The 16,899-nt window shown below is 45.1% G+C and overlaps 1 protein-coding gene across 1 annotated transcript in view; it reads left to right on the top strand.

Moving 5' to 3' along the window:
• The window catches only part of PRIMPOL (primase and DNA directed polymerase), a 157,510-nt gene extending 143,460 nt beyond the window's left edge, over nucleotides 1–14,050 (top strand). The window contains 3 exon segments of the mRNA XM_030191501.1: nucleotides 528–610; nucleotides 707–753; nucleotides 12,976–14,050. Of these exon segments, the coding sequence (XP_030047361.1) occupies nucleotides 528–610; nucleotides 707–753; nucleotides 12,976–13,299 (454 nt within the window). The 3' untranslated portion in view covers nucleotides 13,300–14,050.
• Nucleotides 14,051–16,899: the final 2,849 nt, after the last annotated feature.

The following is a 16,899-nucleotide window of genomic DNA, read 5'->3' as shown; positions in this document are numbered from 1 at the left end:
GAACCAGTGCACTAGAAATGCTGGCGCCTCCCACGACATTTGGTCCATCTGCCATCCTCCGGGCTTCCTGAGGGAGGGGGCAGTTATCAGAAGCCGGTTTCATATTAATCCTAAGTATGTCCAGCAATCCTGACAATGATAGTACAAAATATAGCAAAATAAAATTTAAACAACGGTTCCCGTCTGACAATTTCCATTTCAACTCATCAAATTGCTAGATTAAAATAAGTTAGTTTTAACAGCCTTAAGAAATCCCAAAAGATCATTAATAAATATCACAGAGGGAGGAACCTTGTTCCACAAACAGGTCATAAAATAAGAGTAAGCTCGAGAGCGAGCACACTAACTGAAAGGATCTGGCAGTTCCTTTTCCAAAAGATGGACAAGTAAGCATTAAACTTATGTACATTTTTTTGTAATAAATGCAAACAGAAGTATGAATTGCTAGTTTACACCATGTAAATACAAATGTTTGAGACAATCCTAAAATGTTTCCTTTCATTAACATATGTTTTTTTGATGTGAAGGCTTCTTGTAGATCTGAAAAAGGAAATTTGGTATCAGAAATGTCATGACCCTGTCTGCAAAGCAAATAACTTCAAGTCAAAGTGTAAGACTTTTCCTATGGATAAAATATATATTATTTATAAAAATATCCCACTGCATTTACACACATGATAAAAAACCTTTTTTGTTGTTGTTGTAGGTTTTCCGTTGCCTCCTGACATATGCCTTTCATTCCTATTTAAAGAGGTATGCTGTTTTCCTCCCCCCCTAAAAAAAAAATATTGATGCTAAAGGCCCAATGTAAATACCTTTATTATCTTTAAGAAGTGTAGCAAAAGATTCTAAAGGATAACTTTTCACGGATTCTAATTTGTTTTTTTACATTCTTGCTTTCTGATATGTTACCATCTTTCCATTTTGACATTGTGTTGTGTGCTATGTTCACGTGCTAAAGCCTTAATTTTACTATGAAAATCTTCACCAGAAAGATAAACAACAGTAGCTGAATACACATCATTGATTCAATGTTTGGTATATTAAATAAATAGAAGTTTCAAGTTTATTTGAAGCAGCTTACAAGATAAGATGGGGGAATATGAGAGGCATAGACTAAGACAGAGGACAAACCTGATAAGCAACAGGGAGAGAACAGAAGGCAAAGTTACAATATTACGAAGGAAAGGGCATAGGAGAGAGGGATCAAAAGAAGATCAGAGTGCAAGAATTAATACGTAATGCTGATGGGCTAGAGAAGAGATGGGAGCATCCTTTATGCCTGTGAAGGGAGGGCTTATATTTTTTTAAAGGAAGACTAGGCTCTAATGTCTAGAGGAATGTTAGTCCAAAGAAGCTAGTACGCCAAAGACATGTCTATTAGAATCAAAGTAAATATGTTTTTTTGGCGGACAAGATGGCCGATCAGAGCAGACGTATGAGTTTGAGCTCCTGACTTACCAGATTGTAAGTGGAGAAGTTGGGTTCGTACCCTGTGCTGGTCATGGGGAAACGTTCTGCAATGGTATCAGTGGAAAACAGCGCGGAGGCAATCTCTTTGAGTCCGCCGGGGAACACAATCCCTCCACAACCTGGATGCAGTATGACTGACGGAGAGGGTGGAAGGAACGCCCGAAGTGGAGAAGAACCTACCGCCCCCCAGGAGGCCTCGTCACTGATCTTTCCCCATTTGGAATGGAACAACAGAGGGTTTTGACAACTTCTACCCCCATACCAATGGGAGCTATGTCAGCGCTGCAGGAGGTGAAAAGACCAAATGTGGTGACTTTAGACTCTTTATGGGATGCCATTCAGGGTATGAATTCTCTGCTTTCTCAGGTAACTCATTCCTTTGCTCAAGATATGGATAATTTGAAACAGACTCAAAAACAATTATCAGAGAAATTTCAAACCCAAGAAGGTCAAATGGAATCTTTAAGGACTGAACTTTCTACTCTTCAGAATTTTGCAGGGACTGTAGTTAAGGATAGAGAAATTCTAGCAAGGAAGCTAGAATTCCTTGAAAATCAAGGGAGGAAAAATAACTTGCGGTTTATTAATTTTCCCAAATCGCCTCTAATCCCAGCTATGGATATGCTACGTAAATACTTTAAAGAAATTTTGGGACTCCCAGCAGAGGGATTCCCTCCTATAGTACGAATTCAATACATAACTGAGAGAAAGTTAAATCCTTTGAATCCTCAACCACAACAACCTGAACTTAACAGAGTTTTTAGAAAACTCTGTGGAACTAGTAACAGAAAGGACTACCCTTATAGTTTCTTTTGCACTCGAAATGGATAAGACTAATACTTTCAAACTATACTTTAAACATTTGAATGATAAATTTCTAGGGGAAACTGTCCGAATATTTCCTGATTTAAACAGGGAAACTCAAGCCCGCTGGCGAGAGTTCCTGTGTTTAGAAACAAGAACTCTTGCAATAGGGGGATTATTTAAGTTAGTATTTCCATGTCGTTGTATAATATCCTTGAATTCAGTCAATTATATGTTCATGGAACCTAAGAAATTGAGGGATTTTTTAATTTCCAAAGAAAGTAGTGAAAGATCAACCCAGGATGCCCAATAGAGAGAGAACGTGCTGAGAAGTCTGGCTGTGGGTTTCCTACATGTTTCCGCTCTATTTTCTCTTATAATTTTGTTAAAGATTTTTCCTTGTATCTTGTCCTTAAGTTGTGGTCTAAATGGTATGTAAATTTACTTATGTAAAATCTAAGATTCTAATTTTTTCTTATATTCAACATTTATTATTAATAGATGGAAGTTAAATTAAAATGAAAAAAAAAAGAATCAAGGTGATGATGAGAACAAACAGCCATAAGATTTTGCTGAGAGGAGTGGTGTTTTCTATGGGGAATATAGGATGAGGAGACTAGAAAAAATTGGTGAACCCGTATAGAGGACCTGGTGGGATCTTAAAGGGAGCCCTATGGCCATAGAGAGCCAATGCTCAGATTGAAAAAGTGGGGAGATGTAATATTTGTTTTCATGCTGAAAAGTTGTCTAATAGCTGTATTTTGCACTAACTGCAGTCTTCTCAGCTGTGTAATCTGTAGACCAGGGGTATTCAATGTCGGTCCTCAAGGGCCACAGCCTAGTTGGGTTTTCAGGATTTCCACAATGAATATGCGAGATCTATTTGCATACAGTGGAAGCAGTGCATGGAAATAGATTTCATTCATATTCATTGGAGAAATCCTGAAAACCCAACTGGATTGTGGTCTTTGAGGACTGACATTGAATACCCCTGCTGTACACCATTATATCAGAGCTTTACTATAATCCAGGTGAGAGATAATAAGGGCTAGAAGGAGACTACAGAGAGAGGTAGATTTAAGAATAGAGCAGATGGAGCATATTTGCGTGGATGTGAATTAACATTTAGTGACCACACTGGAGATTTGGATGTGGAATATGAGTACAAGGAGTACAAGATGAAATGTGATCCCAAGTACCTTTCAGATTCTGTAAGGGGAGAGTTGTGTTCCATGTGCACTGGGTGTGGGGGAAACAACAGATGAAGTTTGTAAAGATAAAATAATGGCATCAGCCTTGATTGTATTGAGCTTCATTTCATTTTTCATACAACCCAATCAGCAATCTTGTTCAGATTAGAAGATGGAGGGGCATAATCGAAAGGGGTGCCCAAGTTTTCCTGAGGACGTCCTCGCAGGACATCCCGGCGAAGGGGCGGGGAAACCTGTATTATCGAAACAAGATGGGCGTCCATCTTTCATTTCGATAATACGGTCGGGGACGCCCAAATTGCAAAATTTAGGTCGACTTTAGAGATGGACGTCCCCGATTTTCAGCGATAATGGAAACCGAGGACACCCATCTCATACACGACCAAATCCAAACCCATTGGTCATGGGAGGAGTCAGCATTCGTAGTGCACTGGTCCCCCTGACATGCCAAGACACCAACTGGGCACCCTAGGGGGCACTATAGTGGACTTCAGAAATTGCTCCCAGGTGCATAGGTCCCTTACCTTGTGTGCTGGGCCCTCCAAAAACCCACTCCCCATAACTGTACACCACTACCATAGCCCTTATGGGTGAAGGGGGGCACCTACATGTGGGTACAGTGGGTTTGTGGTGGATTTTGAAGGGCTCACATTTACCACCACAAGTGTGTATCAGGTAGGGGGGGATGGGCCTGGGTCCGCCTGCCTGAAGTGCATTGCACCCACTAAAAGTGCTCCAGGGACCTGCATACTGCTGTCATGGAGCTGGGTATGATATTTGAGGCTGGCATAGAGGCTCGAAAAAATATTTTAAAAAAATTTTGAGGGTGGGAGGGGGTTAGTGACCACTGGGGGAGTAAGGGGAGGTCATCCCCGATTCCCTTTGGTGGTCATCTGGTCATTTAGGGCACATTTTTGTGGCTTGGTCATAAGAAAAAAAGGACCAGGTAAAGTCATCCAAGTGTTCGTCAGGGATGCCCTTCTTTTTTCCATTATTGGTCGAGGTCGCCCATGTGTTAGGCACGCCCCAGACTCACCTTCACTACGCCTCTGACATGCCCCTGTGAACTTTGGTCGTCTCCGCGACGGAAAGTAGTTGATTACGCCCAAAATTGGCTTTCGATTATGCCAATTTGGGCGACCCTGTGAGAAGGATGCCCATCTTGTGATTTGTGTGGAAAAATGGGTGCCCTTCTCTTTTGAAAATAAGCCTGATAGTATCCATAATGAAAGGATAATGTGGAGCAAGGGGAGCATGAATATGAATATCAGTGTAGATGAAAAACATAAAGCCAAGTGTTTTGAGTAAGTAATGCAAGCAGCACAAGTAAAATGTTGAAGAGAATCTGTCCTGGATCAGAACCATAAGGGACCCCAGAAGCAAGAGGCTTGGGTAAAGATGATGTCTGAAATCAGTGTCCTATTAGTAAGAACCAGATCAAAAGCAGCAGGTAAGTTGAGGGAGAACAGGAGTATATCTCTGCCAATATCTAAGATCATCTTAATGTAATTAGTGAGAACAAGAAGAGTCTGTTTAGTTGAGTGATGGGTGTGCAAGCTAGTTTGGCAGGGGTGTAGAGTGTTGGTTTTATCAAGGAAATCTGTGAATTGTGTTGTGACCCATTTTTCAACTACTTTGGATAGAAGTAAGACATTAGAAATGGGACGAAAGTTAGATGGATGAAGGACACAAAATACAAGGGCAACTGGTAAAATCACAGAAAGAATCATGTACCATGGAAAAACAGTTACAAATTTATCAGGAATAAAGATATCACTTCCAGGGAAGGACCAAGAGAGCAGAGCCAAACTGTCACTTCCATATCATCATGCTGATCAATCCATAGACTGGTGGGTTGTGTCCATCTACCAGCAGGTGGAGATAGAGAGCAATCCTTTTGCCTCCCTATATGTGGTCATGTGCTGCCGGAAACTCCTCAGTATGTTCTCTATCTCAGCAGGTGGTGGTCACACACAGCAGCAGCTCTGGCTAGGCCTCCAAGCCTAATTTTTAGGTTTTGTTGAGTTCCTGGGGTTGAGGGCTCTTCTTGAGCAAGTGCAAACCTGGTGGCGCCAGGTCCCTCCTTTTCTCCCCCCTCCCGCTGGCTCCGTTTAAAAAAAAAAAAATTTTGGACGTCCTTAAAGGCGTTTATTTCGACGTTTATTTAAACGTTTATTGCAGCTACTCACTGGGACACCAGGTCGTTACAGCTCGGAGCGAGAAGCAGGTAATTTTTACCTTTTTTATAGCGGGCAGGGGGTTCCCCGATTGATCTCCACGTGGCCTATGGCGTCGGAGGGCGAGGGCGCGAAGAATCGCTCCCCGGACCGCGTGTGCGCTCCTAGCGGGGATGCGGGGGTATTAAAGTCTGATTCGCCCTTGTTGGATGTCAGTTCGGAGGCCGGTCAGTGTCCCGGGTCTTCCTCCGGTGCGGCGGTTTTTCCCGCCATAAACGCCCATCCCCCGCTGCTCGCCTCCGCCATCTTGGCCGGCCACTCTGCTCGGACGGCTTCTTCTTGGGCCGCCCTTGAGCTGGGAGACGTTCATGCCATGGCCGCCCTTGATTTGGGCGACGGCAAAAAAGCGGCTAAAGTTAAGCGCCGTTCTTCCCGCGCGGCTCCTTCGCGGAGTGTCGCGCCGGACGCCATCTTGGATGCGCAGCATGTTTCTCCCCCGCTCTTACGAGTGCCGGTTGAGGGTGCGTCTAGGGCTGTGGCCCAGGCTGCTGAAGTGCACAGTCTGGGGGGTTTCTCCCCCGAGTTTATTTTGCTGCTGCATCAGGCCTTCCTTATGCAGAACGCTGCCCCTTCTCCCTTGTCCGATAAAGGGGTTGAGGCCCCCGGAAGTAAACGCCCTCGGGTAGATTCCCAGGCCTTAGAGGACGCTGTTTCCTCTGATGTAGATGAGGGCAGCGTATCTGAGTTCTCCCAACGGTCCTTTGGGGATTCCTTGGAGGAGACGGATTCCCGCTCGGATGGAGCGGATGACCCCTCTGCAGCACGGATCTTTCGCTCAGAGGATTTGCCCAACCTGTTAATGCAGGCCATGAGCATTTTAAAGATTTCCTCTCCGGAGGACGTCTCTCCCTCAGCCCCTGTTGGCTCCGCCATTATGCTGGGGATGAAGCGCCCGCCTAGAACCTTCCACGTGCATGATGCCATGCACACCTTAATTTCGGCTCAATGGGATGTCCCGGAAGCGAGCCTCAAAGTGGCTAGGGCTATGTCCCGCCTCTATCCTTTGCCTGAAAGTGAACGTGAGGCCTTTCTTTGGCCTACCGTGGATTCTTTAATCACTGCGGTGACTAAGAAAACGGCGTTGCCGGTGGAAGGTGGCACGGCCCTAAAGGACGCCCAAGACAGAAGATTGGAGGCGGCCTTAAGGTCGTCCTTCGAGGCGGCTGCCTTAAGTTTGCAGGCCTCAGTTTGTGGCTCCTACGTGGCCAGGGCGTGCCTGACGATTGTGCAGCGGGCTTCCCCCTCGGATCCTTCCTTGAGGGCTGATTGGCCGGCCCTGGAATCGGGCTTGGCTTATTTGGCAGACTTGCTGTATGATGTCTTGAGAGCCTCGGCTAAAGGTATGGCTCAGACAGTCTCTGCGCGGCGGTGGCTTTGGCTGAAACATTGGTCTGCGGACCACGCCTCTAAGTCCCGCCTGGCTAAGTTGCCTTTTAAAGGCAAGCTGCTCTTTGGGGTCGAGCTGGACAAAATTGTGACTGATCTCGGCACGTCTAAGGGCAAGAAGTTACCAGAGGTCAGGGCTCGGGCCAGTGCTCGCCCCGGTATCTCCAGAGGACGGTTTCAGGAAGCCCGTCGGTACCGCCCCCTCTTCCTTCAAGAGGAACTTCTCCCCCAAGCAGCATTCCTTTCGCAGAGACCGCCGTCCCGGAGGTGTGCCCTCCGGTCCTCCCCCAGGGTCTCGTACCCAATGACGGGGTCCTGGTCCATGGCCCAGTGCAAATTGGAGGACGCCTGTCCTCGTTTCTGGGCGAGTGGACCAGGGTAACTTCAGACGCTTGGGTGCTGGAAGTCATCAGAGACGGCTACAAGCTAGAGTTCTGCCGACCCTTAAGAGACGGGTTTGTACTCTCTCCCTGCAAGTCTCCGGTCAAAGCTGTGGCAGTGCAGCAGACCTTGGACAATCTGATCCGCCTGGGTGCGGTCGTTCCGGTACCAGAAAATCAGCTTGGCAAGGGACGTTACTCCATTTACTTTGTGGTACCAAAGAAAGGAGGTTCTGTACGGCCTATCCTCGACCTCAAAGGGGTCAATCGGGCCTTGAAAGTTCGGCACTTTCGCATGGAGACCCTCCGCTCTGTTATAGCGGCAGTGAAGGCAGGGGAGTTCCTGGCATCCTTGGACATCAAGGAAGCGTACTTGCATATTCCCATCTGGCCTCCTCATCAACGCTTTCTGCGTTTTGCAGTCCTGGGCCGACACTTCCAGTTCAGAGCCCTCCCGTTCGGGTTGGCTACGGCTCCGCGGACCTTCTCCAAAGTAATGGTGGTCATCGCGGCCTTCCTGAGAAAGGAAGGAGTACAAGTCCATCCTTATCTGGACGACTGGTTGATCCGAGCCCCCTCTTATGCAGAGTGCGGCAAAGCTGTGGACCGGGTGATTGCTCTTTTGAGCTCCCTGGGGTGGATCATCAACTGGGAGAAAAGCCAGCTGCGTCCGACTCAGTCCCTGGAGTATCTGGGAGTTCGATTCGACACCCAATTAGGCAGAGTGTTCCTGCCGGACAATTGGATTGTCAAACTTCAGGCTCAGGTGGACCAGTTCCTAGTAGCCTCTCCGCTCCGGGCTTGGGACTATGTGCAGCTGTTGGGCTCTATGACGGCCACGATGGAAGTAGTGCCCTGGGCCAGGGCTCATATGAGACCACTACAACACTCTCTGCTGCAGCGCTGGACTCCGGTGTCTGAGGATTATGCTGTGCGCCTTCCCTTGGACCCAACAGTGCGCAAGGTGCTGAGCTGGTGGCTGCAGACAGACAAGTTGTCTGCAGGGACGCCTCTTGTGACCCCGGAGTGGATTGTCGTCACGACGGACGCCTCTTTGACAGGCTGGGGAGCCCACTGCTTGGGAAGGACAGCGCAGGGGCTCTGGTCTCCTGCAGAGGCAAAGTGGTCTATCAACCTCCTGCAACTCAGAGCCATTCGGTTGGCGCTTTTGGAGTTCCTCCCGGTACTGGCATTGAAGCCAGTACGGGTCCTGTCGGACAATGCCACGGCTGTGGCCTATGTCAACCGCCAGGGAGGTACCAAGAGCGCCCCTCTAGCCAAGGAGGCCATGAATCTATGCCAGTGGGCGGAAGCGAACCTGGAACAGCTGTCAGCGGCCCACATTGCCGGAGTCATGAATGTCAAGGCGGACTTTCTCAGTCGCCATACCTTGGATCCCGGAGAGTGGCAGCTATCTGCTCAGGCGTTCTTGGACATCACGAAGCGCTGGGGCCAGCCGAGCCTAGATCTGATGGCGTCATCGGCCAATTGCCAAGTGCCGCGCTTTTTCAGCAGAGGACGGGACCCTCGATCCCTGGGAGTAGATGCTCTTCTCCAACAGTGGCCGACACAGGAGCTTCTCTATGTGTTCCCGCCCTGGCCCATGTTGGGCAGAGTGCTAGACCGGGTGGCAAAGCATCTGGGCCAGATAATCCTGGTGGGTCCGGACTGGCCCAGACGTCCCTGGTATGCGGACTTGATCAGGCTCTCAGTGGACGATCCTCTGCGGCTGCCAGTGGAGCAGGGCCTGTTGCATCAGGGTCCCGTGGTGATGGAGGATCCCTCCCCCTTTGGTCTTACGGCCTGGCTATTGAGCGGCAGCGTCTGAGAAAGAAGGGCTTCTCAGACAAGGTCATCGCCACTATGCTGGGAGCGAGGAAGCGCTCTACTTCTACTGCTTACGCCAGGGTTTGGCGTACCTTTGCAGCATGGTGTGAAGCAGGCTCACTTTCTCCCTTCACTGCTCCAATTTCTTCAGTGTTGGCGTTCCTGCAGGAAGGTCTGGAGAAAGGCCTGTTGCTCAGTTCCCTTAAAGTCCAGGTAGCGGCTCTGGCTTGCTTCAGGGGCCGCCTGAAGGGCGCTTCCCTGGCTTCGCAGCCAGATGTGGTGCGCTTTCTCAAGGGAGTTAATCACCTGCGCCCTCCTCTGCACTCAGTGGTGCCTGCGTGGAATCTCAACCTGGTGCTAAGAGCCTTGCAGAAGCCGCCTTTTGAACCCTTGTCAAGGGCATCTCTGAAAGACCTGACGTTGAAAGCAGTCTTTTTGGTGGCTATCACTTCAGCCAGAAGAGTTTCCGAGCTCCAGGCACTCTCATGTCGAGAGCCCTTTCTGCAGTTCACTGAGGCAGGAGTGTCTATTCGCACAGTGCCTTCCTTCCTGCCCAAGGTTGTTTCTCGCTTCCATGTGAATCAGCAGCTCTGTCTCCCTTCCTTTCGTAGGGAGGACTACCCAGAGGAATACTCTGCTCTCAAATATCTGGATGTGAGACGAGTCATCATCAGATACTTGGAAGTGACCAATGATTTCCGGAAGTCGGATCATCTGTTTGTCCTGTTTGCAGGTCCTCGTAAGGGTCTGCAGGCTGCTAAGCCTACAGTGGCAAGATGGGTCAAGGAAGCCATTGCAGCAGCTTATGTGGCCGCGGGGAAGGTGCCGCCTATCCAGCTGAAGGCTCACTCCACTAGAGCTCAGGCGGCCTCGATGGCAGAGGCCGGGTCCGTCTCCTTGGAGGAGATTTGCAAGGCGGCAACTTGGGCATCGGCCCATACCTTCTCCAGGCATTACCGCTTGACTGTGGCTGCTTGGGCGGAGGCCCGGTTCGGAGCTTCAGTGTTGCGGTCAGGGATTTCTATGTCCCGTCCTGGGTGAGTACTGCTTCGGTACATCCCACCAGTCTATGGATTGATCAGCATGATGATATGGATGGTAAAATTATGTATCATACCTGATAATTTTCTTTCCATTAATCATAGCTGATCAATCCATAGCCCCTCCCAGATATCTGTATTGTTTATATTCTGGTTGCATTTCAGGTTCAAGTTTAGTCTTCAGTTCCTGTTCAGGAGGACTTCGTGTTCAAGTTTTCAATGGATTCTTCAAGAGTTGAGACGAATTTGTGTTACAGTGAGCTGCTGCATTCCTCTCCCCTCCGTTTTACGGGGCTGGATTGAGACTTAAATTCTGCCGGCGCTCCCTCCCGCTTCGTGCGGCAGTAGGGCAGCTTTGTACCCCTCCCGCTTCGGCGGTGTTAGGGTCAGTCAGCTCCTCCCGCGGTTGCGGTTGCAGGATAAGCCAGATCCTCCCGCATCGGTGGGTGTGGTGTCCCTCCCCCGCTCCGCGGGGATGAGCTGGACGGATTCCCCTCCCCCACTTGTGTGGGGATGAGCTGGGTTAATTCCCCTCCCCCGTTTCGGCGGTGGTGAGCTGGGCAGAGTGTCCCTTTGTGGGTGTAATTCTCTAAGTGCTGAGTCCTGCGGATGGAGCTTGGATATCGACATACTGAGGAGTTTCCAGCAGCACATGACCACATATAGGGAGGCAAAAGGATTGCTCTCTATCTCCACCTGCTGGTAGATAGACACAACCCACCAGTCTATGGATTGATCAGCTATGATTAATGGAAAGAAAATTATCAGGTATGTTACATAATTTTACCTTTCATGGCACACAGCAAGAAAGCCAGGTCAGGAAGGAGAGGAGCGGAGCCATTATAGGAAGCTCCTATCATGTATGATCCCAAGAAGATATTGATGGTCCTTCTCTTAATTGTGATTTGTCTAATTTGTATGAGGAGTATGTATTATTTTACACAAAGACTTAAAAACATAAGTTGAGCCCTATTTCTAGTTTAGAGAACCAGTCAAAATCAAGTTTTAAAATGTTGTATGGCAATAAAGGCAAATAAAAGTATGTATGTATACTGTATATAAGGTGATATTTTCTTTTTTGACTAGTAATGCATTTCTTAGCTAGCTTTCAGGAGCTATACTTCCTCTTTTCAGCTAAAAAAAATAGGTCAGAGTGAAAGGTGATATTAGCCACCTGCCTGGGGTTATCCCGTGGGCACTTAGAGGGTCTATCCCTAGCACAGCTCAGGTCCATCTGCACCTGCTGCTTATGCTCTACACTAGCACCCTCCCCCCACTGACTGGGTCACAATCGCCTCTGGGCGAGTCTCCCGCTCTCAAATTATCTCCAGTGATTTCTAGGTTACTGGGGCCACACTCCCAGTGGTCCCACAGTTCCCAGAAAGCACTCATAGACCCAACACAGACCAGCAGGATTCTTTATTGGTCCAGATAGGCAGAGTCAACAAACTAAGGTTTATTGTCACACTGGAACAATGAACAAAAAAAATGTGCAGTCAGCAAACAATAACAGGTAACTGAAATATGGATCAATTATGACATTAACTAAACATTTGTATACTGTCTCAACAGTACCTGGGAAGATCAGGATATATAACTGTTCACAGAGCCTTAGCAAAGAGATCTGTCTCTCTCTTCTCCCGGGTTAAGACTAAAGCAACAGCCAGTACTACTGGGCAATTTCAAACTCCAGGACAATCAGAGCCTAGTCAACAAGTTTTAAAAGTATACTGCTCATAGTACTGTAGATTCACTTCCTCACTGAGTGAAACTAAAAGAGGGCATGCACTTTACTATAACAGCTTTAACATAAAACATGCACCACCTGCTGGCCAAACTAGAGAAATACACTTCAAGGTTTAATAAAGGCAATTTTACAGGTTAAAACACTCTGTTCTGTCACAACCTGCTAGAAGTAAACAACTATGCTTTTCTCTCATGGCTTTTGTCATAGAAAGGGAAAGGATTCTAGACTTAGTTCATGGCTTTTCTGTAGTTAGTTCAAGGATTAGTTTCTGTTGCATTTAAGCCTCACATTGTTATACACTTACCTCATACTCCTGGGCAGAAATGACTACAACTTTAGGAAGTAGGCACCAATATCTTCTCACTGATGACAATATGATCTTAGGTTAGGGGATTTGGCAATCACTTTTTAGGGACAAAAGAGAACAATCCAGATGTCCTGTGTGCACTGAAACTATAACCCATGTACAAGTGAAAGGTGCCAGTGTTTGTGAATCTTCTAGTTGTGACAGTGATACTGTGTATACATCCATGGTTCTTGTTTAATGTAATGTTAGGCTTTCACCTTAATTAGTTAAAGCAGAACATGAAAAGTCAATACTGTAATCATAAGGAAGTCTATTTATACAATAAGTCACTTTGAGGCCCTTTTACTAAGCTGTGTAAGCATCTACACATGCCAGAATGGGGTTACTGCCCAGCTACCACATGGCTCTTGCAGTAATTTCATTTTTGGCACGCATCTTGGTTAGAGTATTTTGATTTTATTTGTAAACAGCTTTTTAACTTGTGATGTTTTGTTTATATTATTGATTGGATGCTATTAAAAATAACTTCATATATATAAACAGTAATGCAATTTCCTTTAAAGGAAGAAGAAGACTATATGGATATAGCCGGAAGCATTGACGAAAGCAACATTACACACTGTTCTCATCATGCACAGCTACCAGAAAATAAGCCAATGCCTTTACTGAAAGAAGTTACAGAGTATTCTGAAAGTCCGTGCTCAGATAAAGAGTGGATGAATGGAATTGAGGACAAATATTGTCTGGAAGCTGCTGAGGATGCTGAACTGGTAGAAGCTGCAGAGAATGATGTGCTGATGGGGGACTATGGGCCAGAAATATCTGATAAGCTCTTAGGGGAAGCTTTACAAGAATATGAAGCTTCTGAAAGCAAAACACACAAATAGATACAACCACATGGTGTCAAGTACTAGTATCCAAACTTTGTTTTAATAAATGTTTGTGCACACTGGCTTTGATATGTATGAGTCAATCAGAATCTTGTGCATAGTAAAGTCTACAAATCAACATGTAAATATGCTTAAAGAATTACTATTTTAATCAAAACGTAAGTATATGTTAGGGAACAGTCTGTTTAATTTGCTGAATATGAACAAACAATCCATGGTAAAGTTTCTTAAAAATTTTAACTAAATTTTATTGCTTTTTCAGTTTGTTCAAGGTATTACTTTAAGCCATTCAGCGGAGGAATTCTTTTTTTTGTCTTAAATTATTGTGGTTATTCATGACTAAGAAAATTCAATTCTCTTTTCAGTTAAACTATTTACAGATTCATTAAATTTAACACAATACTCAAGTTATTTTATTATTTATCTAAATCTTGGGAGAATATCTTCAAATGTGTTTTTGGAGCTACCATTACAGGAATGATCCTCACCACCCCCAGTGTCAGGGTATGTTGGAGATTGTCTCTGGTTTCACCACCCTGAGTGAATTTCTTCAAAAAGACGGTAAATAAATCCTAATAAATAAATAAATCATCTTGTCTGACTATAAGTGGATGGCTAAATTGTGGGCAAATTATACATGCAGCTGAATAAGGAAGTGGATTCTTAGTTACAGAGTGTGCAGCAAGTTAGTCCATGTGTGATATGAGTGGATAGTCAGTCGCCACAGCCACTAAAGGTTTGGGAGAAGAGTCAGTTTTTCATTTGCTTCCTGAAGTAGCGGTAGTCTTCAGTTAGGCATGGCTTTTCTGGGAAGTGAGTTAGTGTGTGTATGTGGGGGGGGGGGGGGGGGGCTAGATGTTGCATTGTGTGATTTCTTTTGATGAGGGTACAGTTAGGGATGCTCCTTCAGGGGACCTTAAAGGCTTCAAGTCTATCTTATTCTTTAGGTACTCTGACCTATTTCCTTTAAGGGCCTTAAAAATCAGAGAGAGGTTTTTAAATTTGGTTCTGTAAAGTACTGGTAGTCTACCAGTCAAACTTCAGCATTCTGAAGTAATTGGAGCTGGTTCAAATTCTGTGGTCTGACCAAAGTGCATTACAGTAATCTAGCCATGATGCTATTGTGGCATGGATAACTGTGATCAGACTTGTCTTTATGTAGGAAGAGAGTTTTAGTTATTGCGGTAAACAGAAGCAGTTTTTAAAGGTTGCCTGAATTTGTGGGATCAAATGATGAGACCAGCAGTATCCCAAGATTCCTGAGCTCTGATTTTAAAATACGTCAACTGAGAATGATTAGATCCATATCCTGATCATTTTAGAATGATTGTACGTGCTATCATTTTGCCTCAGTTAATGTGTTGTATGTTGGTTTACATTCCTAATTTAGTTGGTAGGCTACAGCTTCTTCAGAAGTTGCAGCAAAGTTGTTACTTAGTTGCTCAAGATATGATCATGCAACTCCTCTGTTGAGGAGTTTGCATTGGTTGCCATTTCGTGCGCAGGTTGAATTTAAGATGGTTTGTATGATATTTAAAATCATGCATGGTTACTGCTTTTTTCCATACTCAATTATTAACGTATCCAGCCTTTCGTGAGAATTTTCGCTTCTACTGTGTTATTGTTTTCTGACATCTAAGAAAGTCTGTTTTAAAAGTTTTAGACAGTTCATTTGGATATCAATTCAGTAAGATTTAGAATTCAATTCCAGAGCAAATTCGCATTCTTTCTGGATATTTTCTGTTTCGTAAAGCATTGAAAACTTATCTGACAAATATTTGAATATGGGATTTATTTTGTTCTTTTGTATATCTCATGTTTTGTAATCAGCTTAGATTTTTTAAGATTGAAGTGAGATATAAATGCATAGAATAGGGAGTTCATAGTTCCCAAAAGGGATTCTTATGTCAAGTACCTGCCTTGCTAGAGTGTAAGGAACTCGGAGAATCTCTTTTTCACGTGGTTCAGGCCAGAGTGGGTTGTTTCATTTTTTGCTGTTAGGCAGTCAGTTTATTCAAAGCTGTGGGTATATATGGCTTCAACAGATATATCATTAGCATAGATAAAGAATTTTGGACCAAATTCTATAAATGGCAACTTATAAATTGGCACCAAAAAAACTGTTTTTAATGCAATTGTATAAACCTCGCCTAAAGTTAGGCATGGTTTATAGACTAAATGTAGTGCCTGTCCCCGTGACTAAAAATTTAGGCGTGACCATTTACACTAACTAAAACCAGGTGTAAATGCTCACGCTTAGTTGTAAGTAGATTAGAACATTTTAAATAAATAAAAATAAAAGACATCAAGTATATTCTATAACAGTGCACGTAATTTTAGGATTACCTATGACATGCCCATCCTATAGCCATGCCCCCTTTTGTGATCTGCACATGCGCACCATTTTACAGAATGTATATAGAAAGTTGTGCACATAAGTTCTAATTAGTGCCGATAATTGCTTGTGAGTAGAAAATTGTCAGCACTGATGAGCTTCTTAAGCAATTAAGTTGTATGTGCACAATGCCTATGCTCACTGATTTGCATACACAGCTTGAGTTATAAAATCCTTAAGTTTGTATTCAACTGAAGCAGTTCAGCTAGAGACAGATATTAAATAAAATAGGTCATTGGTTTCCAAGCCTGTCCTGAGAGCTCATCCATCCAGATTTTCAGGATATTCACAATAAATATTCAGGAGAGAGATTTGTATGCATTGCTTCCACTGCATGCAAATCTCTCATGACTATGCATTGTGGATATCCTGCAAACCCGACTGGCTGGGAAGCCCCCAGGACAAGTTTGGGAACCACTGAAATAGGTGACAATATGGATCCTTGTGGTACCCTGTGCTTTAGTGCCCAAGGTAATGACTGGTGTTCTGCCATCATATTCATGGAACTAGGGTAGATTGTTATGTATATTTAATATGAGTACTATTTACATTCAGTTGTATCGTCTGTGTAATAGATAACACTGTGTACAGGGCTACTATCCTTTTAGTTTGCAGTTTCCTGTGACCTGACTCCTTCTGAGCACGTGTCCCTGCTCCCTGTGTATTGTGGGCATTCCCTGTTGCCTCTTAGTTCTGGGCAAAGGCCAGCCCTCTCTCTTCCCCTAGGGGCTATAGAAGGGAGTCCCAGTCTTCCTAGCATATCTTTGTGATCAGCCGCTATTCTAGGGGCTGATCCCTCTCTTAATCTACTGTGATTCCATTGGACAAGCTCTGGTTTAAGGTGGAGCAAGAAATGTTTCATTTCAATTGCAAGCCATCCATAACCAGTACCAGCAAAAGTCACAAGAATATTGCCAATTTCTAAGCAGAACAAATTCAGTAGATAGCTTGGCACAGAGAGACAGCAAGCCACCAACCTTACATGCCAGGTCAGGTGGCAGAGGCAATTAAAGGCACACCAGCTCAAACAGATCCAGCAGGAGAAAATCAGTCCCAATACTGAACTTCTAAAACTCCCAGCTCTCTAAAATCACATAGGACAAGTCATTCCAGCAGGTCCGCCAGGGGCTCTATTGCATTTAAATTGCAGATGGATGCAGAGACTGCCAAATCATGAGTTCTTTGTAGTTAGCAAAAAGCAG

The sequence above is a fragment of the Microcaecilia unicolor genome, chromosome 2, assembly GCF_901765095.1.
Source record: "Microcaecilia unicolor chromosome 2, aMicUni1.1, whole genome shotgun sequence".
Classification (NCBI taxonomy): Eukaryota; Metazoa; Chordata; class Amphibia; order Gymnophiona; family Siphonopidae; genus Microcaecilia; species Microcaecilia unicolor.
Note: the sequence above shows the minus strand (reverse complement) of the source record. Positions and strands in the feature narration are given on the sequence as shown.